This window comes from Ursus arctos, unplaced genomic scaffold (genome assembly GCF_023065955.2).
Source record: "Ursus arctos isolate Adak ecotype North America unplaced genomic scaffold, UrsArc2.0 scaffold_1, whole genome shotgun sequence".
Classification (NCBI taxonomy): domain Eukaryota; kingdom Metazoa; phylum Chordata; class Mammalia; order Carnivora; family Ursidae; genus Ursus; species Ursus arctos.
This window is the reverse complement of record NW_026622763.1, coordinates 60,871,730-60,899,397: the sequence shown is the minus strand read 5'-3', so window position 1 is coordinate 60,899,397 and position 27,668 is coordinate 60,871,730. Positions and strand designations below refer to the sequence as shown.

The window sequence follows — 27,668 nt, the reverse complement described above, 5'->3', positions numbered from 1 at the left end:
TGATAAAGACACATTTGGATTAAAGAAGACTTGTGAAGGGGCATGTTAGACAAAGTGGATAATTAACTTCTGTGAAGGGGAAGGAAAGCAGCTTTTATTCCAGATAGTTGTGGAACCATAAAAACAATTGTTTCTTCTTATATTGTAAGCCTTAGGATGAACAGGCCAACATATATAGCAAACAATCTATTATATTTATTCTTCGCTTCTTCTTGCTAATTTATTGAAAATCCCAGCTACATTTTTAGATGCAGAGTAGCCCGTACACGCTCTATTATCAACTGTTTTCAATTTTGCTCCCCCAAATTGTACTTGCTATATCATTTTTTATCTAATTCATTTCTATAATTTTTGGCTTTGTTCTCTTACATGACATTAAATAATCGTAGACCAGGCAAAGTTTGTATACTAACTAAATGACTCCCTATGTACCATCTTTGTGTGTATTTTTTTCCCCCTCCTAAGTGGAACACACTTTCTTCTGCAAAAATTTACATTAGTCACAAACTGCTGTTTATGGTCATTTTAGAGATAAAATTCCATAAACCCAAGTGAGCACTGCTGTTTTGTCAGTGCCAGCAGGTCGATGCTGGGGAACGGAAACCAGCATCTCCCCTCGTGCTCTGAAGTGGGGGCGTCTTTTTTCTGTTTCTGACTGACTGTGAGAAATGGCTGGATTAAAGCAGCAAAATATCTCAATGATGCAGAGCAGAGGTGACTTCCTGTTTTGTTTTAGGGTTTGTTTCCTTCTCTTCTCAATGAAGGCTGTGTTTTCTGACATTCTGCAATCCTTTTGCCGGGTGAAAGGGCAGGGTGCAGGGCCTCTGTGGGTCATTCCATTTTCCATATGCCCTGAGAAGGGAGAGGGGGAGAGGAAGGAAAAGGGGCGGCTCATTAGTGGAAGGAGCAGACCGGGAGGGGATCTGTTTTCTATTTTCTTCTCTAGATTGAGCTAATTTGGATGGGAAGGGTTTTATTGTTGTCATCATCATCATGATTATTATTACCTGTGTGGAGTAATTTTCTTACACAGTTCTCTCAAGTGTTAGGTGAGATCGTTGGTGACGAGAAAGAAATAATTAGTGCCATGTTTTTGTAGTGAGTAAAATCAGAAAAAAAATATCCAAATACCTCAAAGCAGGTAATTTTTCACTCTTAACCTTAAGAGGCAAACCCAAAAGTTCTAATTCTGCTGGGCAAAGAAAAAAAAATTTTAAACCTTACTTCTTGCTTCTGGGGGCCTACTTGTAATTATGTACAGCATTTTTCTTTTCTTTCCTTTTTTTTTTTTTTGAAAGGCATGTTTCCCCCACTTTGTTATTCATAATGCAGACTCCGTAGTCCTGACCTCTGGGTTGACAAGTCTCCACCACTCACGCAGGGGTCTGTGTTTTCTGTGACTTGGACATTTAAGGTGACATTGCAGCAGTCCAGCCTCCTCAGGTCTGACTTTCTGCAGAGCTGGCGATCTGCAGAGGTAAAGCTGTAGTTGCTTAAAGAGCCACCTCCAGGGAGCGAGGGGGCTTGGGCCGGCTCCCCAGTGGGGCACTTGGGGTACTCCTCCATGAGGGATTTGTGTAGGCTTTCAGGCAGAGGCTGGGGGCTCTTCTTTGGAGCCAGTGTGGGGATGGGGAAGGGGTGCACGTCTCAAGTCAGCGCTGTGTTGGGTTATGGCATCCTGGCTGCTTCTCGAGGCTTCCCTCCCCTCTGCCTGCATTCCGCAGACCTTCTCTCCTCCATCCCTGCTCCCTTCCCAGGAGCTGGCGTCGGAAGGCTAGGACTGCACCCAGGGAGGGTGGGGGCGGAGCTGCCTTTCGGGCCAGGAGGTGGGAAAGCGCAGAGCGGCGGATCGAGGCACGGACCTCGCGTCGAGGTTCCTGCGGCCGGCGGGTCCTTCCAGCCTGTGGCGGTCGCTGCAGCCGTGGCAGTTCTCACCGAGCTGGATCTTTTTGCTCAGCCTACAAGACTTGAAAACTCTTACTGCACCCTCCTCCCCCATTAAGAGTCTTTTCCCTGTGGTTTCCCCTCCATCCCCGCCCCCTTCGCCCCCCCTTCCCATTGGAGAATTTCATGCTTCTGTTAGCACCTTTTCGTAATTCAGGGGACGTGACAGTCCAGAGCTCCAACTGCCTCAGCTGGATTCTACTTTTGTTTTTATTTCTCCCTCGCTTCTTCTTGTTTTCCTCTAATCTGATTCATCTGCGAAGTCTGACGCTTCTGCCAGAGGGAGCAGGGAATAAATAGATGCTGCTGCCCCAGAAGGCTTAGACGTCGGGAAAGAACAGCCAGAGAGGCAGGGGCGGTGGCGGCGGAGGTCGGCGGAGCTCGTGGGACCCCATTGGGGGAATTTGATCCAAGGAAACTGAGATCGTCGGGGGAGGAGAAGCTCCCAGATCATTGTGTCCACTTGCAGCGGGGGGAAAGGGGACCGCGGAGCGGGCCTCTCGGCGTCCTCGGCACTGCTCCACCCTGCCCCGTCCTGCCGGGATCATGGTCTGCGGCAGTCCAGAAGGGATGCTGCTGCTGCGGGCCGGGCTGCTCGCCCTGGCTGCGCTCTGCCTGCTCTGGGTGCCCGGAGCTCGGGCTGCAGCCTGTGAACCCGTCCGTATCCCCCTGTGCAAGTCCCTGCCCTGGAACATGACCAAGATGCCCAACCACCTGCACCACAGCACCCAGGCCAACGCCATCCTGGCCATTGAGCAGTTCGAAGGTCTGCTGGGCACCCACTGCAGTCCCGATCTGCTCTTCTTCCTCTGTGCTATGTACGCGCCCATCTGCACCATTGACTTCCAGCACGAGCCCATCAAGCCCTGCAAGTCTGTGTGCGAGCGGGCCCGGCAGGGCTGTGAGCCCATCCTCATCAAGTACGGCCACTTGTGGCCCGAGAGTTTGGCCTGCGAGGAGCTGCCTGTTTATGACCGTGGGGTGTGCATCTCTCCCGAGGCTATCGTGACCGCGGACGGAGCGGGTGAGTCCGGCCCAGCCTCTCTCCTGACCTCTAGCCACCCCGCTTCTCGAGGAGTTTTTGTGACTCGCCTTTTACTTTCTAATCCAGCCTCCCCCCCCCCCCCATTGGGATCGCTTCTCTTAATCACTCTGTGGGGCACCACTTCTTCCTTCTCTCTTCCAAACTGATGCACTCCATGCCAGTATCTGTCTTTCTAAAACAGGCAGTTCATTCCACTCCGGTCACACTGTTGTCGACGCTGACCCTACACTTTCCGTCCTTTACATGTCCAAGTCACCACATCTTGTATTAGTGATGCTCCTTTCTTACTGTCTTAATTTATTTACAGTCACTGCACTTTCTTTCCAGATTCTCTTGCATTCTCAGTCATCCGTTTTCCAGAGCTTTGCTGGTTTAGCCACTTGTCAATATTGTGAAAACAGAAAACTGAAGCAGCATTTTCTTCTAATCATTAGAAATGCCTAATTTCAGTAACCTTACTCCAACCCGCAGATGTTAGTGGTATGTGTTTGCTCAAAGTCCAATTTGAGCAATTACCTTCACCTTAAAATTCCCCCTCCTTTCAATGAGATAAACTGTTCTTCCATTCCAGACTGAAACAGCTGTGAAACATTGCTATGCACTGCTAATTAGTGTCTGTGACTTGCTCCCAGCCTCAGAGCTGGCGAGGTGAAATTGCTGGGCTCTTTTCACATTCCCACATGCCTTCAGGTCCTTTTGTAAGTGACATATGGATGAAAGGAGTTATATTTAAGGCGTGTTATCATCATTCACTCATGTAACGTTATTTTTAATCTCCCCCCTTATCCCATTGTTATGCTCGGCAAATATGTCTTTAATACCTTATTTCATGCCCTTTGTTCCGTGTGTACTTCAGCCACACGTTCATCTTAATCTTCCCCCACCGGAAAGCTTGATTGCAGTTCTACATTTCATGGAATCCATCACAAGTTGTTTTCTCACTGGTGTTTGGTCTAATTATGACAGTCCTAACTCGGAAGACCTCAGCTAGACCTAGTTCATTATGGTTCATTTAATTCTTATTCAATATCACTCCTACCAGTAACCCCTGAACTCAAATTTCACCCTTCATACAATTTCATACTTTCTATGGTTGGTCGTATTTCACACCCTCCCCAGAGGAACTCTGTTACTAGATGCGATGACTTGATTGCCTCCTCTGTTCATTTCCTGGGCATCAGTTTTTTCCTTCTTCTGCCTCTCAACTCGCTCAGCCTATGCTCATGCCCTTAGTCCATTTCTAGGTAACAGTTCTGGGTTGTCAGAGAATTGATTTGGAAAATTTGCTTTCCGTGCACATTGACCTGCTTAATGGAAAGTGAGTGAAGAGGTGAAAAGTACAAACAGCTGCAAAATCACCAAACAAAGATTCTGGAAGCTTTTCGATCATCCTCTCATTTAGTGAATTGGTCTTATAGACCTATTGTCCTCTTGATTTTAACCAAGAGCTAAGAACTGGTTGTATACTATAAGCAGAAGGGAATGTATTTCTTACTCTTTGGGCTAAAAGAGCGCTCTTGAGCCTGTGTACTTACTAGCATCCCAGGCTGTGCAGAGTCTGGACGAGCTTGGTCAGTTGCTGCCTGGCTTTGCCAGGCACTTAGAATCAGTAAATGCTGGCGCTTCACTCAGGCCAAGGACTAGGAATGAGGTGACTATGGTTCACTCAGAAATGCTTTCCTCCCCTTAAAGGAGAAGACTTGCTCTGACACCTCTCTTAGAGATGGACCTCAAATGAGAGCGGTTTGGCGAGGTAAACAGCTTTCAAAAGCCATGGCCAATATGGATGGGAAGCAGTTTCCTTAAGTGTCCCTGAATTACCTAGCATCAGGGACCAAATGCAGAACAATTGCCTCATTGAAGCACTCAAACAGGTCATGCATGGAAACAGTTTGTCAGTACGTGGGACCTGGTTTCTGAGCTGCTTTAAAATGCCATAATATCTGCTTTGTTGACAGCATCCTTGCTAGAAAAATACCTAGGGTTGGGTGGCAGTGGGAACTGTATTTTTGTGATGGTCTTCCTTTACCACAACCTGCAGTGTGAGTCAGAGACTGGTGGTAGGAGGGGGCTGCAGGGGAGGGGAGATGGGGAATGGAGAGGTGGATTCTAACCCTAAGCGTCTCCCAGCTTCCGAGGCCAGCTTGCTGAAAATTGCATTCCCTACCCTGGGTCGAACTGTCAGGCACCTGGAATTACTTAGGAACTACCATATGTGGCCAGTTTAATTTACGATGCAATATACTCTGGTTCAGTGGGATATGATAGTTCACGAAGCCCTTTTCCCCCCTTCCTTTAGGTGTAAACAGAATTGCTTATGTTTTATGTTTAGAATCCGGCCGAATACAAAAATGAGGTCTCCCTGAATAGAAGGGGCCACCCTGCACATTCCTTCAATGCCAAGAGGATTTTCAAATCCTACCATTCACATGGGTCTGTTCCGTCCTAGCACAGTATGTTTCCACAAACAAGTTTAGGCCCATTTACAAAGCATTTTGAAATGGAGTAGTGCTTCAAACTACTTTTTGCTTTCAAAATACTAAGGGCCAGCATACATTAAAAAAAAAAAAAACCCTATCCTGACCATTACTGACAAATGCACAATACATTTTTTCTTTTTCCACATTGTATACTTACTATGGAGCTGTGGCTTCACGCACAACTGCTTTATCTGAGAATTCATTTCAGCCACTTAAGACCTCTAGTCCAGTCTTCAGTATCGTGTGGCCAGTCAGGAGTGTGCACTGGGAGCCCAGCAGACCAGGCTTTGAATCTGGACTCTGCTTCCTCTCCAGTGTTATTATGGGGAAATTCTAGAAGCTCTCTGATCGAAAGTTTTCTGGTCTGTATCATGGAGACAGCCTGCCTCTACATCCCCCGGGGATGGTGAAGATGGAATGAAGCAGCATAGTACCTGGGACACGGTCCCTAACAGATTATGGTGCTGCTTTGCTCTTTCGCCATGGTTATCATCGTTCTATCAAAATGAGGTTTTCTTTGTTAAAATGGTATGCTGGTCAATGCAGATACAGCGTAGAACTTTGATCACTTCAGCTCTGGAAACCAGGCTTCACACTGGGACCCAACTGGAAAAGCAGATCTTCCTTCTGAACACATAAGCTTAGTATTGCATTTTCCACAAGTGGACCTGGATCTCAGGCTCAAGAATAAATCCTGTTGGGAGCACCAGGAAGAAAGAATGAGTCTGAGGGATGCCTATTAGTTACAAATAGTTTATCTTGGAAATGTAGAGATCAAGAATGTAAGAAAACTTATGGTACGATATTTACCAGCTATTTATTCAACAGCCATGGTTCACCATGCCAAGGGCTTTATAATCAATCCTCAGTCATCGCTGGTTTCCGCGGCAGTGTTAGCTTGTCACCGCAGCTCTTGCTCAACACACTTCTCCAGGCCCTCTCTTGCCTGCCTGCGCGCCAGCTTTCACATGCACGCACCACTGTGGAGTCGTTTCTCTGCGCCCCGAGGAACAGGCAGCCTTTTCTTTAGCTCTGGTCTACAAATATTTGAGAGGCCAAATACCAAGAAGGAAGAATTATTTAGTGTGATAGGAGGAAAATGGAATGGAAAGGAGAAATGGAAATTTTAGATTAAGGCCGGAGAGAAAACGGTTCTAAGGATCCCTCATTCCACAAAATATTGAAAGGTGTTCCGGATGGGGTAGGGAGGAGACTATCTCCGAAGTTCTGGTATTTCATTATAGCTAACCTAATTAGTGGTAATACAATCTTGTGTAGTCCCCAAATCTTATTTTAATAATTCATTTCTATTTCATTTCTACCAAATTTCCAGATAGTTGTTGCTGTAAATAGCAGAATTGACTCCGTTATATTCGGCCTTTGTCTTTCCACTAGGTATATAGAAAGAAGAGATACAGTTTTGAATAATTAAGAATTGGTTCTGTTTCTGCAATTTCACAGTTTGAGAGGTAGAGGCCCTCAGTGGGATTTCCAGCCTTGCCATTAATGTTAGACCTTGAGCAAGTCATTTGAGATTGACAGTGAGAACAGAGAAGAACAAAAGAACTAGTCATGTGAAGTGATTGATAAATGGCAAAGCGTAACAACGACAGTGTGCTCTAGGAGAGGACAGGTCCTCTCAGGAGAGGGACCTTTGGTAGCAGCAGAATATACAAACATGTTCTGTCTGCTGTTTGAAGTGTGTTATGCATATCAATTTGTTATAATAACTACATGGTAGGTACTAATATTCCCATTTTGAAGAAAAGGAAGCTGAGGCGTGTGAGTGACTTGTGCAAGTTCATAAACCTATTAAGAGAAAAGATTCAAGCCAGAAGCCATTCTCCACTACACTTTTGTTTCATGAAGAAAGAGGTGATTCATAACTTTAGAAAGAATCTGTGTCTTTTGACACTCAGGTTGCAGTTAAAGGATCAAATTTTGTCCATTGTATTTTGAAAGCCCACTTATATGTAGCTTAAGAGAATAAAAGACAGCCCTGGCCAGGGATTTCAAGAGATAAGAGATAACTACTTCACTGCCCTTTTGAGATAACAGAGTGCGTTCCAGACTCTCACATCTAACCCTGAGCCCCTCAATCTCCTCACGCCACAAAATGAACTTCTCATTTCCTTACCCTCATCTGCCTATTCGTTTCTAGTATTTTTTATATGGTTATGAGGCCCCAGCTTACCCATGCTCCAGACCTGGGAGTCAGCCTAGATTTTACCTTATTGTTTTTTTAAAGATTTTATTTGAGAGAGAGCGAGAGAGAGACAACACGAGCAGGGGGAGGGGCAGAGGGAGGAGAAGCAGACCCCATGCTGAGCAGGGAGCCTGACACACAGCTCCATCCCAGGACCCCCGAGATCATGACCTGAACTGAAGGCAGATGCTTAACTGACTAAGCCACCCAGGGGCCCTGATTCTACCTTATTCTTTATGCCCCCCCGCCCCCCCCCCCCCCCCCCCCCGCATTCAGTAGGGGCCGGTTATTGGATCTACTCTGATTCCAATTTCCTTCCTTCCTTTTCTGATGCTACTTTCTTAGTTCAGATCTCAACACATCTCACACGGATTATGGCCACAGGATAATAACTGGCTTGTTTACCCCCAGTACTGCCCCTCCTTATTCCAATAGGATGATCTTTCTGAACTGCAATTCTTTTTTTTTTTTTTTAAAGATTTTATTTATTTATTTGACAGGGAGAGAGCCAGCGAGAGAGGGAACACAAGCAGGGGGAGTGGGAGAGGAAGAAGCAGGCTCACAGCAGAGGAGCCTGATGTGGGGCTCGATCCCATAACGCCAGGATCACGCCCTGAGCCGAAGGCAGACGCTTAACCGCTGTGCCACCCAGGCGCCCCTTGAACTGCAATTCTGTTGCTTAAAGTTTTTTTGGTGTCTGTCTCTAACCTTCATGACCTCATCCCTTCCTATCCCTCTAGCTCCATTTCTCCCTGCTCCCACATCTCTCTATTTTAGCCACCCTTAAAGACTTGCAGGTCCCTTGGTGAGTACTGTAGTTTCTTTCCATACTTCTTATACATGTTATGTGGAACCAACCTTCCCCAGCTCCTTTAAGACTCTTCTTCTGGAAACTTCTATGACTCCTACTAGAAATCCTTGGGGCATAAAACCTACTCATGCCTACTAATAATCTTAACGTAGGATGATTTTGTTGGAATTCCCAAGTTGAATTTTCTGAAAACAGGTTTTCTTTGGATTATTTATGACCAGATAATTTTGTTTTTTTCTCTTATAATTCTAACAGCTTATTTCTAAGCACTTTTAAAAACAGAAACATTTTCCTGTGAATGAGAATGAAAGAAGAAAACCACTTGCCTAGGTTCAGCTGTATCAAGGGATTTTTTCCCCAAGGAAAGGGATTTATTTTTCATTTTTATCTCAACCTTTCAACACTTAACAGTTATTTTACATGTGGATTAATATAATTTCTTCATTTATAGAGAACTCATTTTTAAAAAAAGATTTGAGAGAGCGAGAGTGTGTGTGTGAGCAGGGGAGGGGTAGAGGGGGAGGGAGAGAGTTTCTCAAGCAGGCTTCCCGCTGAGCATGGAGCCCAAGTCAGGGCTGGATCTCATGATCCTGAGACCATGACCTGAGCCAAAATCAAGAGTTGGGTGCTTAACAGACTGAGCCACCCAGGTGCCCCCAGAGAGATCATTTTTCTATAGATCATATGTGTGTTATCATGATTATTGGACTTATTCAGTAACCATTGGCATGTTACTTTAATACTTGCATACATTTATCATGAATAAAGTCTTTGAATAGAATAAAAGTCATTAATAGTATATGACTGAATTGAACCTAATGTTTTAGAATACAGTATTTGTTGCCTATTTGTTTATTTGGTGGTTACTTCTTTCCTTGTATATAGCTTTTTAAATACCAGATGAATAAAAATGAAAAAAAGATTAAAAAATCAAATCCCAGGTGATGATTACTAAGCTGGAGAAAGTAATTCATTAATTGTAATTTTGAGTGCTATTGTCCTAAAATGGTATTTAGCCACTCCTTTTTAATTTATTCATGAGACATCCTATAAGGAAAAAGGACAGAGGAAGAATGTTATTTTCTGTTAGGATAAACAGATATTAAACTCATTTAACATAAAGTGTTAATACAAAATTAAAACATGTGAAAGGAGGGAGTTGAAGCTTCAAGACGATTACATAGTGAGGCGCAGCAAGTCTCAGCATGGTGTTTTGCTGGGACACTCGTATCCACTAGAGGCTGCATTGTTAACTAGAACACAGAAGAACTTTATATAAGTACTATTTACTGTGTATCATTACCATTTTCTGGGATTATGGGAACATGAGAAGAGTCATTGGCAATTTCCAGTTATTGCCATGTCTATTAATTGCACCGGCTTGAGTGGTCCTTGCATGGTAGGCTTGTTTTCTGCTGAAGAACTGTTTAGTTTACAAGTAACAAAGGGCATGAGAATGTGTTCTAAGTGCTTTCCTGATGCACTAAGAATTTAAATATATGCTAGTCATGCGTGATCTATTTACCGAGGAGATGTGTTTGCTTCTTTTAGTATGACACAAGTGTTGGGTGAGCACTTAATATGTATGTGGACTTTATTGCGTCAGAAATTTCATGAGACTCAAAAATTTATTAAATCCTGACATTTTACGCACAGTTGATGAGGATTCAGGAAAGTGTATCATCTCTCAATCACACAGAAGAATAGATCTTGTCCTTATTTGACCTATAAGTAATAGAGTGCCAAGTTCATGGCATTAATAAGAATCCACTTCCTTGAGACTCCTGGGTTCTTACCCTAATTAAATTCATGACTGAATTAGATTTTATATGGGAATTTTTGAAATAATAATGAATAGATTATAATTCTTTCCTTATTCTATCACCTTTCAGATTTTCCTATGGATTCTAGTAATGGAAACTGTAGAGGGGCCAGCAGTGGTGAGTACATCACTATCTTCCTAGTTTTCATTTGTGTTCAAATTAGTCTTTGTAACCTACTCAACTCTTATATGGGTACATTTGTGCCCTATGTTTTAAAAGTAAACTTAAAAAATTATATTTTATTTAAAAAATTAGCATATAAAAATTGACCTTTTCTCTTGGTCATTAAAAATTGTGTGGATTTTGAGTTCTGTGGATTTTAATGCACGAGTAGACTTGTGTAACCACTACCACAATAAAGATACAGAACAGATGTATCACCTCAAAAGGAACTTCCTCATGCTATCTCTTCATAATTACAAGCTTTTCTCACCCTTTGCTGCTGGTGATCACTGATCTATTCCTCACTCTAGCTTTGTCTTTTTGAGATGATCTTATAAATGGAATGGTAGAGTGTGTAACCTCTTGAGATTGGCTCATTTCACTTATCATAATGCCTTTGAGCTTCATGCAAGTTGTTGCTGCAGGTAGTGATTCATTCTAATTGCCAAATGTTTAATGACTTGGGTCTATTACCATTTGTTTAGCCATTCAGGTCTTGAAGGATTATTGGGCTGTTTCTAGTTTTTGTCAGTCATGGGTAGATCTATTAACGTTTGTATAAAGGTTTTGTATAAACATAAGTCTTTATTTTCTCTAGGGTAAATATCTAGGAATAGAATTACTGGGGTTATATGGTAATGGTATGTTTAACTTTGTAAAAAAAAAAACTGCCAAATTGTTTTCAAAATGACTGTTCCATTTTACACTAGCAATGTGTAAGAGTTCCGATTGCCGTGTACCCTTTCTGACATGTATTTTCAGGTTTTTATTTTTTTAATCCTAGCTCTTTTAATAGGTGTGGAGTGATAGCTCACACCTATTAAAGTAGTGCTGTATTCTGGATATAAAGAACCATCTTTTGGTTCCATTGACTTTCTCTATTGTTTCTCTGTTTTCAGTTTTATTGATTTCTGCTCAGTATTTCTTTCTTCTGCTTGTGTAGGATGTATTTTGCTGTTTTTTTTTCCCCCTTAAGGTGGAAGCTTAGATTATGATTTGAGGCTTTTCTTCTTTTCTAGTATAGTAATTTAATGCTATAAGTATCCATCTAAGGATGGCTTTATTGGCTTCTCACAGAGTTTGATAGGTCTTATTTTAATTTTTCTTCAGTTTAAAATATTTCATAATTTCCCTTGAGACTACCTCTTTGACTCATGAATTACTTAGGATTGTGCTATTAAATTTGTTGCCATTTGGAGTTCTTTCTCTTTGCTCTATGTTGTTATATTTTATTCTAATTCCCCTATGATTAGAGAACATACTTTGTATAATCTTATTCTTTTAAATTGGGTAAGGTTTATTTTATGACCCTTATTATATGACCCAGGATATGATTTATCTTGGCGAATGTTTTATTTGTGTTGGGGAAAATATATATATATTCTGCAGTTGTTGGGTAGAATGTTCTTTTATTTATTTGAGAGAGAGAGAGATGGAGATAGTGAGAGAGAACACAAGCAGGGAGGAGGAGAAGGAGAAGCAGGCTCCCCGCTGAGCAAGGAGCCCAATGTGGGGCTTGATCCCAGAACCCCGGGACCATGACCTGACTCAAAGGCAGACACTTAACCAACTGAGCCACCCAGGCATCCCGGGTGGAATGTTTTTAAGTGTCAATTAGATCAGTTAATACTGTTGGTTAGTACTTTTATATTCTTGCCCATTTTCTGGATACCAGATCTATTGATCACTTTGAGATTAATATTTAAGTCTCCAAATATTGTAGACTTTTCTGTTTCTCTTATCAGGACTTTCAGTTTTGTTTCATGTATTCTGAAATTCTGTTATTTGGTACATTCACAGTTAGTATTTTTATGTCTAATTGGGGAATTGACCCTTCATCATGTAATGTCCCTCTTTATCTCTGGTAATTTTCTCTGCTCTAAAGTCTATTTTCTTTGATATTAACATAGCTTCTTCAATTTTCTTTTTTGATCAGTATTTGCAAGGTCATCTGTATCCTTTTATCTTTAACATACCTATATTATTATGTTTTAAACAAATTTCTTGTGTACCTTGTGTAATCGGGTCATTTTTTTGTTGGTATTGGTTTTTTTGTCCATTTTACCAATCTTTGTCTTTTGATTGGTGTATTGAGACTATTTACATCTAATGTGACTATCGATATGTTTGTATTTAGATCTACCATTATATTGTTTGTTTTCTGTTTGTTCCTTCTCTTTTTCATTCCTGTTTTCTATTTCCTAGTTTATTTTGGATTATGTGAATGTCTCTCTCTCTCCCTCACACACACACATATATAACACACAGATAAATATATATATTCACAAGGTATATATATATATATATCATGAGAATATATATACTTGTGTTTTTTCTTTCAGACATTAAAAATGTTTCTTTTAAAGATTTATTTATTTATTTTTTGGGGGGGGAGGGGCAAAGGGAGAGTGAGAGACAGACTCTCAAGCAGACTCTGTGCCGAGCATGGAGCCTGATGGGGGGCTTGATCTCCTGACCCTGAGATCATGATCTGACCTGAAACCAAGAGTCGGATGCTTAACTGGTTGAGCCACCCAGGCACCCTGACATTAAAAATATTTTAAACAACTCAATAGAAGAATAGCCTACTGTGTTTACACAGATGTTTTTAATTTCTATTGTTTTCCTGATTTCTAGTATTCCTTCTGCCTGAAGAGCATCCTTCAACACTTCTTTTATTAATTTTTTTTAAATGTTTTTTTAATTATGTTAGTTACCATACAGTACATCCCTGGTTTTTGATGTAAAGTTCGATTCAACACTTCTTTTAGAGCAGTTCTGGTGGCAATAAATTCTCTTAGTTTTCCTTTATCTGAAAATGTCTACCTTTCACCTTTATTCCTGAAGGACATTTTCATTGGATATAGAATTATTGGTTGGCAGTTCATTCAGTGCTTAAAAAAGTTATTCCACTTACTTCTGTCCTCATTGTTTCTCATGGAAAATTGGTAGTCATTCAAATATTGTTCCCTATATATAATGCATCAGTTTTCTCTGGTTGCTTTCAAGAATTTTTCTCGGTCTTTAGTTTATAGCAGTTGGATTATGCTATGTCTGGACATTTGATTTCTTTGCGTTTATCCTGTTTAGGGTTAACTGAGTTTTTTGAGTCTATAAGTTTTTGCATTTATCAAATTTGGGAGGCTTTCAGCAACCATTTCTTCAAATATTTATTTTTATAGCACATTTTCTTCTACTTCCAAGTCCATGATGATGTGAATGTTAGAGCTTTTGTTATTGTCCCACAGGTTGCAGAGGCTCTGTTAATTCCCCTCCCAATCTTTTCTGTTTCTTCAGATTAGATAATTTCTTTTTGTCTGTCTTCAAGTTCATTGACTCTTTCCTTGATCATGTCTGTTCTGCTATTGAGCCCATCCAGTGAATTTTTTATTTCAGTTATTGCAATTTTCAACGTTCAAAATTTCCACTTGGTTTTTCATTGTATCTTGTATTTCTTTCTTGATACTTTCTATTTTTCCATTCATTTCAGGAGTGTTCACTATTACTTTTTGGGCAATTTTTATAAAGGTTGCCTTGAAAGTATTGTTGCATAACTTCAACATTTGTGTCATCTGATTTTTTCCCGTACATATTGAGATTTTTCTGGTTCTTCATATGCAGAGTAATTTATTGCATCCTGGTCATTTTGATTATTATGTTCTAAGAATCTGGGTCTTATTTAAAGTTCTATGAAGAATGTTGATATTTTTATTTTAGCAGGAGTCAATCTTGCTGGGTTAAAGCGGCAAATTCTGACTTGTCTCCTGTGGGTTGTGCTTTCAGTATCCGTTCCATTGTCCATCTTTGCAATGACTTTCACATCCATCCCATGTGTATCCTACCCAGTGGCCAGTATGAGATCAGGGTCATGATCTATCCCATAGTTTAGTTTTCAAAGTCTATGGTGTACTGTTTAGTGTCAGACTCATATATACCCAGGGGTGAATCTACCAGTTCATATACAATTTTATGGAATTTTTTCTAAGTTCCTCTCTCTCTGTGGTCTTCTCAGTATTTTTCAGTTCATTGGGGCTCCTGTTTTTGGTCTTTTGGCCAAAAGCTGGAGCTTTATTTATCCCACTCTCTGATGTACTTCCTATGACTAACTCTGCATCTGAGGCCAGATGGTGGGAAGACAAAATGATGGAACTTTGGCCCAGTCTCATGACACTACATGTCCAATCACAAAGGAGGTCCTTCAACATCAGCAGTTTAGGCTCCTGAGGGCCTCCCTTGGTGCAGCTATTGTCAGCATGGCCCCAGGATTGTTTGAGGGATGGGGTACAAGAGAATGGAGTGTTAGAAGACCCTTTTCCTACTTCTTGAGTCAGGACTGGAGGGCTTCTCCTGAAGAACTCTGTCTGCATCATGCCCGCTTACAGGCCATGGGCTGTGCTGAAACTAGGCTGGAGGATTCCAGAAGGGAAAATCTGATGAACCTACTACCAGTTTGATAGTATTGGTCTTTTCCCCCAGTCTTCCTGCTACTATTTACTTTTTGGAGTCCTTAAGTAGTTGCTTCATGCATTCTGTAACTGTGTTCAGTGGGAGAGACAGGGTAGAGGCTAGTTATTCCATCTTAGCATAAAATAAGCTTTCAAATGAAGTATGACGTATGTGCAAAGAAAAGCACTAATCATAAGTGTGCAGCTCAGTGACTTGTCACAAAGTAAACATTCTTGGGTAACCATCACACAGATCAAGATATATACCATTACAAGCACTTCAGAAACCTCCTTGTGCCTCTTCCAAATTGCTCCTTCCACCCTTCTTTCCAAAGGTAATTGCTAGGAGAAATTCCAATACCATATATTAATTTTGCCTGATTCTGAACTAGCTATATATACATATATATATAGGGCGTGACTTCCTTTGCTCTTTATTATGCTGTGTATAGTAGTACTTGTGAATTTTCATTGCTGTATCGTAGTTTATCATATGAGTATACCACACATTATTCTAATGTTCTTGGATATTTGGGTTGTTTCTAGTTTTTATTTCTATGATTAATGCTGTATTTGCTCTTACAAGAATATTATAACTACAATTAGTTCCTGTATACCTTTTATATTTTACTTTCCTCTAGGAATTTATACTGATTTGGGTCCATGTGTCCTGCCTTCTAAGGTGTCTTTTTTTTTTTTTTTAAGATTTATTTATCTATTTATTTGATAGAGAGCAAGAGTGAGCTGTCATTCCCCTCCACAGACTTGAGATTAGTGGGAGGTTCATTTCTACATTTGCTTTCATTTCCGATTTAGCCTCTACAGTCCACACATCCTTTCCTTTTGGGGCTGGACAAGCTTCCCTGAGCACATCCTTTCCTTCTTTATAGCTCCTTGAGTTCTCAACACCCACCATTCAAAGTAGAAACAACAAATAATGGTTGTACTTTACCCCCTTCTCCTCAAAAACCCCAGCTTTAGTTGTCTTTCAATGTATTGAATCCCTGTCATAATAAAAATATTTAATGAAAGAAAAGCAAGAGGAATTAGGTCGTGTAGAATAGTTTTTCTCTGCTGTGGAGGCCGCTGGTGGCAGGAGGGCTTAAGGGAAGAACTGAGAAGGAGAAACGAGTTCCCAGTGGAAAGTAGCCAATCTGGTTTTATCTGGAGTAACCATCAACTTTGAATTTCAACTTTTCTCGTGACCTTGTTAAATACTATTAACTCCATACTTCTCTCCAAATTCAAGGAAAAACGGAAATTTAGAGGGAAAATAACCATTTTTTTCTACTGAGAATCCCGTATCTTTAAACTATTAATGCTCAAACAAACCGAACTATTAATACCAAAAGAATCACTTGACTTGTTCATTTACCTGCTCATCCTCTATAAGAGTCATTCCACTAGGGGCGCCTGGGTGGCACAGCGGTTAAGCGTCTGCCTTCGGCTCAGGGCGTGATCCTGGCGTTATGGGATCGAGCCCCACATCAGGCTCCTCCGCTATGAGCCTGCTTCTTCCTCTCCCACTCCCCCTGCTTGTGTTCCCTCTCTCGCTGGCTGTTTCTGTCAAATAAATAAATAAAATCTTTAAAAAAAATAAAAATAAAAAAAGAGTCATTCCACTGAAACGACCTGAGATCATGACTTAGCCAAAATCAAAAGCTGGATGCTTAACTGACTGAGCCACCCAGGTGCCTCTACCTTGTAAGGTGTGGAAGTGGAATATTTATTTTATTGAGTTGTAAATAAATTTGAGATATCAATTTTCATTAGACTGCAGCAGTTTTCATTGTTGATTTCCACTGAATCTTGTCAGAGTGACAAGGGTTTGGCCAGAGGCAATGTCTGCCAAAGGTGCCCAACAAATATTTATCTTGTGAAAAACGTAAGTGAATGAAAATGACTTATTTAGAATTATTTCATTACCTACTTGATGCAATTGAGAATGTTCTTGCAGTGTCATAAAATCAGCTGAAAATTATCGGTGTCTAGCCATGGTCCTATTTTAATGATCACTCCTACTTTATATTTGATCAAAACAAACCACAAGGCTCATTTGCATAGTATAATTGGTAAGTCAACATTTTTGGCCAAGTGCAGGCATGTGCTATCAAATTATCCAGAAGTTATGGTTAGAATAATATAGTACTTCAATTTGTCAATGAAAGAAGATGGCATCAACAATACTATAAATAATATACAAAAACAGCTCAGTGTGTAAAACTACCTGTGATGAATGTCATTTCTTGGGTTTTGTGTTTACTGTTCTTCTTTTACAAATGTTTTCCCATTCCCTGGTATAATGGGAACGATGAAAACCAACCAACAAACAGGCAAAACCAAGCTCATTCTGCTTGTGAAAAAATGCACTGACATATTCACATGTTCTGTAAAGAAAATATAAATTATTTTGCACTTAAAATTGTGTGCTTTGGAAAAATGGAGCAGCCGAGGTTGATAAAACAGGGAATGGGGAAGGTATAAAAACACTGTAAAACCCACATAACCCCACTTTCAAAAGTGTCAAGCTGTTTCTGCCTGGAATTTGGAAAAGAAATTCTTTCACTCCAGTTAATGTATCCTTTGCCAGGAAGCTTAACGATTCCCTTCTCTCCTCCCCTCCCCCCTTCCCTCCTCGCCTCTCGCCTCCTCTCGCCTCCTCTCTTTTCTTTTTTCCTTTCCCTTCCTTCCCCTTCCTTCCCCTTCCTTCCCCTTCCTTCCCCTTCCTTCCCCTTCCTTCCCCTTCCTTCCCCTTCCTTCCCCTTCCTTCCCCTTCTTTCCCCTTCCTTCCCCTTCCTTCTTCCTTCTTCCTTTTTGAGATAATGACTTTGTTGAAGCAGCTTCCAATTTGTGAGTTTTACTATTGTAAACCCGCTGTCCTAACAAGGAGTACATCACCTCTAGTTTCCATCACGTGGAATTTGGGGAAAAACAATTTTAGTTTTATTCCACTGAGTCATTTGGTCTGTCAAATCAACACAGAAAATGAAGGCAGGTATTCAAATGATGCAATGAAAAGATCTATTTTTTATTATAAGAATTCTCTGTTTTCTACTTTGGGATGGTGACCAGTTTATGAATTTTTATTTTTGAAAAACACAAATTTTTCCAGGGAGGAGATATAGCTGGTAAACTCTGACACTAATTAATTATAGAAGCATAACCAAATTGCTTTTCTGGTTTGTTTACAAATATAAAATCAGACTGTATTGACCTCTGAGTTTCCATCGGATATATTTTCGAATCAGGGAAACATTAGCAGTATCCCCAGTGTAAGCTGGGTGCTCTGCTCGGTGTTCACTAACATCTCCCTGCCCAATGTCAGAGGTGCTGCCGACTCTTCTGGGTGGCTGAGTGGCAGCTGCTGAGTAACTGGATCCCTGATTGCCTGCACCTGCCAGGTCTGCCCCAGCTACCCCCTCTTCTGGGGGGGGGGGGGCTACGACTGGATTAGGTTCTAAAAATTCACTCTCTCTCTCCTTCTCCAAACTTCTTCCCTTCCCTTTGACTTCCTCCTAACTGGGGGAAGGAATTTAGTTTTTCTCTTTGGTGCAAATGTACATTGACTATAGCAGCTGAATTAACTTGGGGGGAACTTCTGCCTTTTATTGGAAAAAAAATTAGGATAGATAAAAAGTAGTATATTTATAATTTTATAGTAGCTTACAAGTATATGCGTTCCTTTTTTTTTTTTTTTTTTTTTTAAAGATTTTATTTATTTATTCGACAGAGATAGAGACAGCCAGCGAGAGAGGGAACACAAGCAGGGGGAGTGGGAGAGGAAGAAGCAGGCCCATAGTGGAGGAGCCTGACGTGGGGCTTGATCCCGTAACGCCGGGATCACGCCCTGAGCCGAAGGCAGACGCTTAACCGCTGTGCCACCCAGGCGCCCCTATGTGTTCCTTTTTTTATTGTTATTATTACTTTGCAGTATTTGACACTTTCGATTCATTTTTATTCCTAAGCATTCTCCTCCTCGAGCTGTTACCCAAATCGTGCTTGTGCTTCTCCTGTCCCCCAGCTGTGGGCATTCCCCGAGGCTCTGTGCTTGGCCTCTGCTCCTCTCTCCTTACAATGGTTTCTTCCTGTGGGAGTGCACCCAGCTCCATGGGCTCCGTTATCAGTCTCGTGACTCCAGGTCTTATCACTGTCACGGGTAGAGCGCCACATTTCTCGTTCAGTAAACATTTCTACCCGAGTCACCTAGTTGTACTTCAAATACAACCTAGTTAATATTTAAAGCCATCTTTGAATTAATAACACATTTCTTCTTTACAACTTTCTTTTTTAGTATGTGGCACCATTGTTTTCTCAGGTCCCCAGTATCGAAACTTCATAGTCAGCTTATTGGTCCATCCACCCCACTGTTCATTAGAAATGTAATGGCCGCCTCCTCATGCCAGGCATACTGTATGCCCGGGACATGGGGTCAGGGAGTGAGCAGTGACTGCACCTCCCTTTTCTGCCCTCTTTTCTGTGTGCTTGAGAGGGCTAGATAGATAACTGATCTTCTTCTTCTTCTTTTTTTTTTTTTAAGATTTTATTTATTTATTCAAGAGAGAGCGAGCGAGTGTGAGAGAGAGCACAAGTGGGGGAGGGAGGCAGGGAAAGGTGTGAGGGAGAATCAGTCTCCCCACTGAGCAGGGAACCCAGACACAGGGCTCCATCCCAGGACCCTGAGATCACAGGACCCTGAGATCATGACCTGAGCTGAAGGGAGACACTTAACTGACTGAGCCATCCAGGCATCCTGATACATGACGTTCTCAAAGACTGTGAAGCCCACTTTGTTTTTGTTAATTGAGCTCTTTAGAGTATATTGCTGAACATAGCACTTCAGATCTCACAGGAGAAAATGGGCGAGTCTCATTGACTGTCTATATTTTGTATATCCTGAATGATCCTTGGGTCCAGAAATGTGAAGGACAGTTTATTTAAAAAATTCAGAAGAACGAAATCCTAAAGGAATAAACTAAATTTCCTTTTCTCATTAATACAGTGTTAGTCCTCTCAATCTTAAACGTTCCCCTTTACAAATTACAAATTACTATGAATAGAGACCTCTATTACAATATTTGAGGTTTGTTTTTTAAGCTAAACTGAGCAAATGTTATTTTTGCGTTTTAAAGCCTTATTATATTACCTACGTTCACCAATTAACTGAATTGCATTTTCCACATACTGCTCTCATCCGAAATAAAATCTAATAGATTCTTTGTCTTATGCTTATGATTGGGAAATAAATATTATTTTAAACATGTAATGAACAGCTGCTAAGTCATGTCACACTTCAGTTTATGGAAAAATGAAAGGAATGTCTCATGAATTTTTATGTTATTGGTACTTTATCGATGTATAATTCACTTACAGTAAAATACATAATTAAGTGTATGCCACACTGAATTTTGGCAAATGTATACACCTGTGTAGCTATCACCCAGATCAAAATAACATTTCCATCACCCCCGAGAATTCCCTTGGGCCCAATCACCCACCCCACTGTGAGACAAGCACAAGGGTTATTTTTATCATAATAATGTCTGTTTTTCAGGTTCATGTAAAAATCATATAGTACAATATTCTTTTGTGACTGGCTACTTTTGTTTTTGTGTAATGTTTTTGAGATTTATCCATTTCTGTGTTTCATTTCATTCTTTTTGTGGAATAGTGTACCCTTGTGGGAGCATAATACTGATGTGATTTCCTCTATTTTTTAAAAATATAGTTCCTCCCCAAACTAAATGTAATACATATAGAAGTTTCTATCTCTAGGAAAAAAATTAGTACATTTTTATCTTTAAACTTAAACTTTTAAGTATAAACTTTAAACTTTAATTTTAAAATCAACTTGCAGATGATTTTTGGTTAGAAGATTATCTCTTCTGTTTCATCAACTGCTCTTGAATTTGCATAAGAATATAGATGTTCAAATTGTAAAAATTTATTTTTTATGTCTGTTTTAAAACTTGTGGTTTGCTCCTATGTTTCTTAAAATGGAGGGAAGGGGGCAAGTGGGCTTCTAGGGTCAAATGCCAAGATATAAAATATATTATACATTTAGTACAAATTAAAATTACTTAAACTCTGATCTGATTAGAATGAGTCAATCTTGAAATTACAGTGGAAATGGTAAAACAAATAGAATATTTTCTTTAATCCCCACAACTTTTTGATAATAGATTTTGCACACAGATCTAAGGTGTCTTCTCCTAGAAAAAGCAGAAAAATACTAATTCATAGATAGTAGTATTGCAAAGTCATGGTACCCGAAAATCTATAGGGGTTTTGGAATCTGGCAAAGGAAGTCAGTTACAGTCGTAGGGCTCTGGATGAGCCCAGGCAGTAGTCAATTTCAAGCAAAGGTCAAGGTTAGAAAATTGTATCAGCCTTAAGCATGAAGTTGAACAGATGGCATTAAGTAGTGAAGGTCCACCAAGAATCAAATTTCATCATTTTATCAGGTACTTACAATTCTTCAGATTTTATGAAACCATATGAGTCTTTAAAAATACTATTATCATTACGTGTTTTCGATAAATGGGGCCGTTTTTATGAATGAAAATTTGAATAAAGAAGGATGTGATTACTTTCCTCTCTGAATTATATTTATAAGAAGCCTCATTGTTGAGAAGTACATGGGGGCATCTCCTCTGAGTTGCAAACTGGATTCTGTGGAGCTCAAGCATGTTAATTTTGAAACTGTTTGTATGAGGGTGATATACTCATGTTTGTACAAGGATAATAAACAGTCTTCAGTTTCATTAGCAGAGATGTAGGAAATCATTGATTCTAGGAGAGTGCCGGAGAGAACCAAGCAAAAATGTGAGGGAGAGCTGCCAAAGGTGGTTTGCTGATGGAGGCCCGTGGATGCTTGTGGGATGCAGCACGCCACGCTATTTTGTTATGTTCGATCCTAGATGTTGAGGCAAATGTATTGTTAATACAAAACCTTCCCCATGGTTGAAGAATTCTTTGTCACTTATCTCGTTGCAGCCAGGTCCTTTAACTTGTTCATGTACTTTTTTTCTTTAGATAAAAATGCCAAAGCAGTTCCTTTACAACCTTTTCTTCTCAACAGTAGAATGCATGCAAATCAATATCTAACGGTTTTTGTGCAAAGCTCAGTAAATAATAGATTTTATTTTGCCACTGTAGAAACCAAAATTTAAAAACCTTGTGCAATTGGGAAGCTGGGAAAGGAAGACTACTGGCACAATTACTAGCAAATTAAAGTAGAAATGATGATAATATTACTAGCTCCATAAATTCTGAGAAATCAACTCTTTATAGAAGAAGAAGGAAAAAAAGAGGCCGTTCCAATCTGATTTAGGGTGGCAGGTACAAAAACCATAATGAATAATGCATGTACGATATCCCTCCATGCTTCTTTGCGAATTCCCAGTTTTTGGGCTTTTGGGGATATGTATGTAGATGTGAGCAAATGTACTTTAGAAGAAGAAGAATCCATCTAAGATATAGTTTTCATGACTACACTCTGATACGAATGTATTTGGCTTGAGTTAGCATCGATAAGTGAAAAGAAGTGTCCAGATTTGAGCCTTGTAGATATAAATTTCCACTTCTCCTTTTATTCTGTTATTTTAGTGAGCTACTAATTACTTCAACTAGCCAGATGTTTGTTTTTAGCAAGAGCTAGGGACTGAAGCATGGCAAGGGTCACATTTATGGTGTGGCTCTGCCACCCCTGAGGCTAGCAGAGATAAGTGCGACGTAGGTGAATCAAATCTAGTCCCAAGAATGTAATTGCTTTGCTCTTTGGTGTTAGGAAATGATCTAGCTATGTATATGTAGTTGTGTGTATATAGTTATGTAAATTCCTACTTGAAATCTTCCTAAGTCACTTAATGATATAATTTTCGAAAAATCGGTGCTTGGGAAGGTTATGGAATCTATTTGTTTATGCTTCAAGCAACGTTGTATGGTAACATGCTATTAGACTCAATCCAGTGATGGTATAGTTTTGCCAAGAATTATTGTTAGAGTATGAGCACATTTCTAAAGAATTACAAATATGTAGATAATTTATCTACATGCATTATGTTTGAGAAATATATGTTTGAGAAATAGAAAGGCACAAATCCCTCTGTGTATGTGGGAGAGAAGAATTTGTAAATCAAAGGCTATAGCAGCTACTTCTTCAGAAAAGGTCTCATCTCAAGAATATCTCTCCTTGAAAAGGAACCCTCGTGAACTGGCCGCGGGAATGTAAATTGGTGTAGCCACTGTGGAAAATAGTATGCAGGCTCCTCAAAAAATTAAAAATAGAGGGGCACGTGGCTGGCTTAGTCAATATAGTATGCAACTCCTGATCTCAGGGTTGCAAGTTCAAGCCCCACATTGGGCGTAGAGCTTACTTTAAAAAAAAAATTAAAAATAGAAACACCGTATGATCCAGTAATTCTATTACTGGGTATTTACCCAGAGAAAACAAATGCACTAATTCAAAAAGATACATGCACCCCTTTGTTTATTGCAGCATTATTCATAACAGCCAAATAAGAGGCAACCTAAGTGTCCATTGATAGATGAATGAATAAAGATGTGGTGCGTGTGCATGCGTGCGCGCGCGCGCACACACACACACACACACACACACACACACACACACACTGGAATATTACTCAGTCAAAAAAAGAATGAGATCTTGCTATTTGTGACCAGATTGGTGGACCTAGAGGGTATTATGCCAAGTACAATAAGTCACACCAAGAAAAGCAAATACCGTATGATTTCACTTATATGTGGAATCTAAAAATCAAAACAAATGAACAAACAAAAACAGAAATGGGTCCATAAATATAGATAGCAAACTGGTTATTGCCAGAGAGGATGGGAGGGGCAAGATGGGCAAAGTGGATGAAGGGGAGAGAGAGGTACTGGCTTCCAGTTATGGGACGAATAAGTCACAGGGATAAGAGGCACAGCATAGGGAATATGGTCAATGGTATTCTAATAGTGATGTGTGGTGACAGATGGTAGCCACACCTTTGGTGAGCATGGCATACTGTATAGACTTATCCAATTACTGTGTTGTACACCTGCAACTAATGTAACATTCTGTGTCAACTATATTTCAGCAAAACAGGAATATCTCCTTAAAAAATTTGTAACATTTCAGTACAAAATAAAGCAACTAACAATAGAACTAGATAACTTTCCTTTTTTTGACAAATAGGAATATAAATGTTTTGTGGGTAAGAATGTTATTGGAGTGGACGTCTTCAGAATAGCAACCAACACTGAAATTACCCATAATTTATTGATTTGAGATCTTTATTCCACAGAAATTGTGTGTTAAAAATTATCTGCAGAACAAGGGAAGTGCTGGTAGTATGAGAAAATCCTCACCTCTCTTATGGATGAGAATAATGTTGTTGTCACTGCTTTGTAGAATAGCACCTATCCCCATTAATGGTGATTTCTAGAACTTAAAAGCTGCTAGGAAGGGTGCCTGCAACTCTTCTTGGGACTGCTACTTTACAGCATGTTATCCATAAGTTCAACTGGAAGTAACATTTATTTTGATTAGAAAACATCGGCTGGGGGCGCCTGGGTGGCTCAGTTGTTAAGCGTCTGCCTTCGGCTCAGGGCGTGATCCCGGCATTTTGGGATGGAGCCCCACATCAGGCTCCTCCCCTGGGAGCCTGCTTCTTCCTCTCCCACTCCCCCTTGCTTGTGTTCCCTCTCTCGCTGGCTGTCTCTCTCTGTCAAATAAATAAATAAAATCTTAAAAAAAAAAAAAAACATCAGCTGGTCATCAAAAGCTTCTGCCTTTTATTGGTCTATGCTAACGTAAAACATTTCTAAAACAAAATACTTCTATTGACTTTCTTTCTGTGATTGATGTACTCTTTTTTTCTTTTTTCTGTGTCAAAGCATAAACTGATGCCATTTATCTTCAATGAAGCTTTCTCAGGAACACGGCTTAGAGAAATCTTTGTACAGACTAAAATGCTTCCTGAGAGAATTGTGTATTATTTTCTATTTTTAGATTGACTTTAATGACTAACAACTTATCATGGTTACAATGCATATGTGACATATATTTGTTAGCTAAGTAATCTATAAACAATATAGTAATCCACTTTCCAAGATGTGATTTATCCTCTATTTGAAACATTTTGAGACAATTCAAACTTTCATTACATATACCTGTCTTATATATAAAATGTATTCTTGTCACTACTCACCAGATTTGAAAAACATGGAAGTTCTCATTTCAAATAGTAATTTCTTCTAATAAGCATAAAAATACCATTGAGTTAAATAGCAGTTATTTGGCCTCTAGATGGGACTCATGGCTCCTCTTAAGAACTTCACTAAGTTCCCTGAGTTGTAATCATACCTGCTTATCCCATTGAGTTGCTTTTAGATCAGGAACTAGTATTTGGAAACGTGTCATGTAATCTGTAAGGCATATATGAAGCCGGCGGTACCCCACAGAGGTAAACCAGTTACCTGATCATAAGCAGCCAATTGCCTCTCAGTAGCCCTTGATTCTACTTCCATAGGCACGAAACATGCTTCTTTCAGGATTTGGGGTTCATGCTCTCTTCATGCGTGGTGGTGAGCAGGGTTTCCTCAGGATTTGGGTGGTTTGTGGAAGAGTAAGAGCTTATGAGCATATTGACATTAAATAAGAGGCTAGGTAAGTAGAATGAACATGAAAGTGGTCCCAGGAGAAAGAGATCAGACACATAGAATTGCGAAGAGCCTCCTCACCACCAAATTTGGGTCGAATCTTACCAACAAATGTGAACGAATAAAAGAAAGCTCATGTTGAATTTTTGCTTATAGCTAAAATGTTGTATTTTTCAGAACGCTGCAAATGTAAGCCTATTCGAGCTACACAGAAGATCTATTTCCGAAACAATTACAACTATGGTAAGGATAACTTCATGATTGACCTATCAACTGCTGTGCTAAGAAAGGGTGTGTGTGTGTGTGTGTGTGTGTGTGTGTGTGAGAATTCGTAGAGCAGTTTAAAAATAAGGCTTAAAACCAAACAAGGACAACTTTTAAGCACAAGTCCCCTGTTCCTCCCAAACAATTAAAATGTCCCATGGGCAAAATTCTTTTGTTCTTTTTTCTTAACACATGCTTGATTTTGCAGCATCTCAGGCGGCATTGCTGCCATGTTGAAACCATGTAATTAGGTAAGTACCCAGAACTGCGTTTCAAACGAGATGAGAGGAACTCTTCCTTTTCTGAGAGGGTAAGGAGGGTTTGAGCCTGAATGTCTGGAGCTGTGTGGGTTTTCAGTTGTGCTTCAAAGTCCACTTTGCTGGGGTCAACAGAGGAGTACTTTGACGCCTCAGGGACTGACGGGTAATAGAGTGCAGCTTGGTTTCTCCAAGCAGTCTATCTCATGGAACACGTTGACAGAGTTGGAAGGTAGCACTCACAGAAGTTGTTAGTATTCAATTAAGGAAATGTTTTTTTGTCTAGCTTGACCAAGAAAAGTGACATTCTGTTAAAATATTCATTGAAGAACCACCACTCCAAATGTAGCCGACAGACTTAGGGAGGAAAATCCTCCTGTCTCTGTACCAGGTACTGGGCTGAGTGGTTCCTATACACTTGCTCTTACAGTTTTCTCAGCTGCCCCATGAGATGTACTATTATGCTAATTTTATCAGTGATTATTGAACCCAGATTGTCCTTTCTTAAATCATTTAGAATGTACTTTTGGGTACTGGCATGCTTGAGAGTCACAGATAGCAAGTACTATTATATTTGGAAAGCTTAGTTAGAGTTTTCCAGCTGATAAAATAAAGGACAAATCAACATTTGCTGTAATCCATAGGCATTTTATTGTGATTTTTTTCCTAGCATCTATGAGATTAATGAAGGTTGTGTGACTATCTCTGAAGAAGATTGTTGATGCTGAGTCAATGAATAAAAACATGACAATTAAATAGAGTTTAAAGGAAACTATTTTATTAAAATGAGAATTTTATCATTGAATTTATGTGCCTTATTTTAGAGGACAGAGGACATATAGCACAGATTTATTTCTATTTCTAAGCTGTTGGGAATCAGGAGGAGAGAAATTGGTAAGACTCTGTAAGACTAATCTTTGATATCTATGAAAATACTGTGTATTACAAGGTATAAAGTAGAAAATTTTCAGTGTAATAAATCTCTTTGAAATAAATGTACTAGTTTCCCAAGTCTTTCTTCAATGGAATCAATTTTTATTTTTTGCTTACTACTCATCTTAAGAGGAATCTAATTTCTCTTAGCCAGTGGTTGATGCACTTTCCAAGGTTGAAAGGTCATGTTTTTCTGAGGAGTTAAATGCCTGGCTGCTCATCTGAGAACCCATTCCTCTAAAAACTGATGTGAAAACTCACAGGGAAATAGAGGTCTTGATTTTTAGGAGATTAGGTTTTTTGAGACTGAAAAATGTTACGTGAACTTTTAAGTATAGTTATACTAAAAACAAAAGCATAGTAAAAATGTTATTTCAAGGAAATTCAGTTGACTTTGTATTTATTTTACTTATTATCAATTTTTACTTTATCTCACTTTCTTAGTGCTGTGACGGTTGGTGCTGCTATTTTGGTTAAAAATTAAAATGCTAGTGGTTATGAGTCCAAGTGAATATCATAAGGTAAAATGGAATACGGGTCACAATTAACGGGAAGGAGATCATTTCTTCCTCATAGCCAAACAGTAACCAGCTTGCCCATAGATGAAGCATTTCCATGTGTCTGCAGCCTCCTTAG

General features: G+C 39.9%; 1 protein-coding gene across 1 annotated transcript in view; it reads left to right on the top strand.

The window, feature by feature from the left end:
- Window positions 1–1,510: 1,510 nt before the first annotated feature.
- Window positions 1,511–27,668, top strand: part of FRZB (frizzled related protein) — a 33,392-nt gene continuing 7,234 nt past the window's right edge. Inside the window, exons 1-3 of the mRNA XM_026492386.4 lie at window positions 1,511–2,968; window positions 10,379–10,426; window positions 25,756–25,821. Of these exons, the coding sequence (XP_026348171.2) occupies window positions 2,491–2,968; window positions 10,379–10,426; window positions 25,756–25,821 (592 nt within the window). The 5' untranslated portion in view covers window positions 1,511–2,490. The remainder of the gene's footprint in view (window positions 2,969–10,378; window positions 10,427–25,755; window positions 25,822–27,668) is intronic.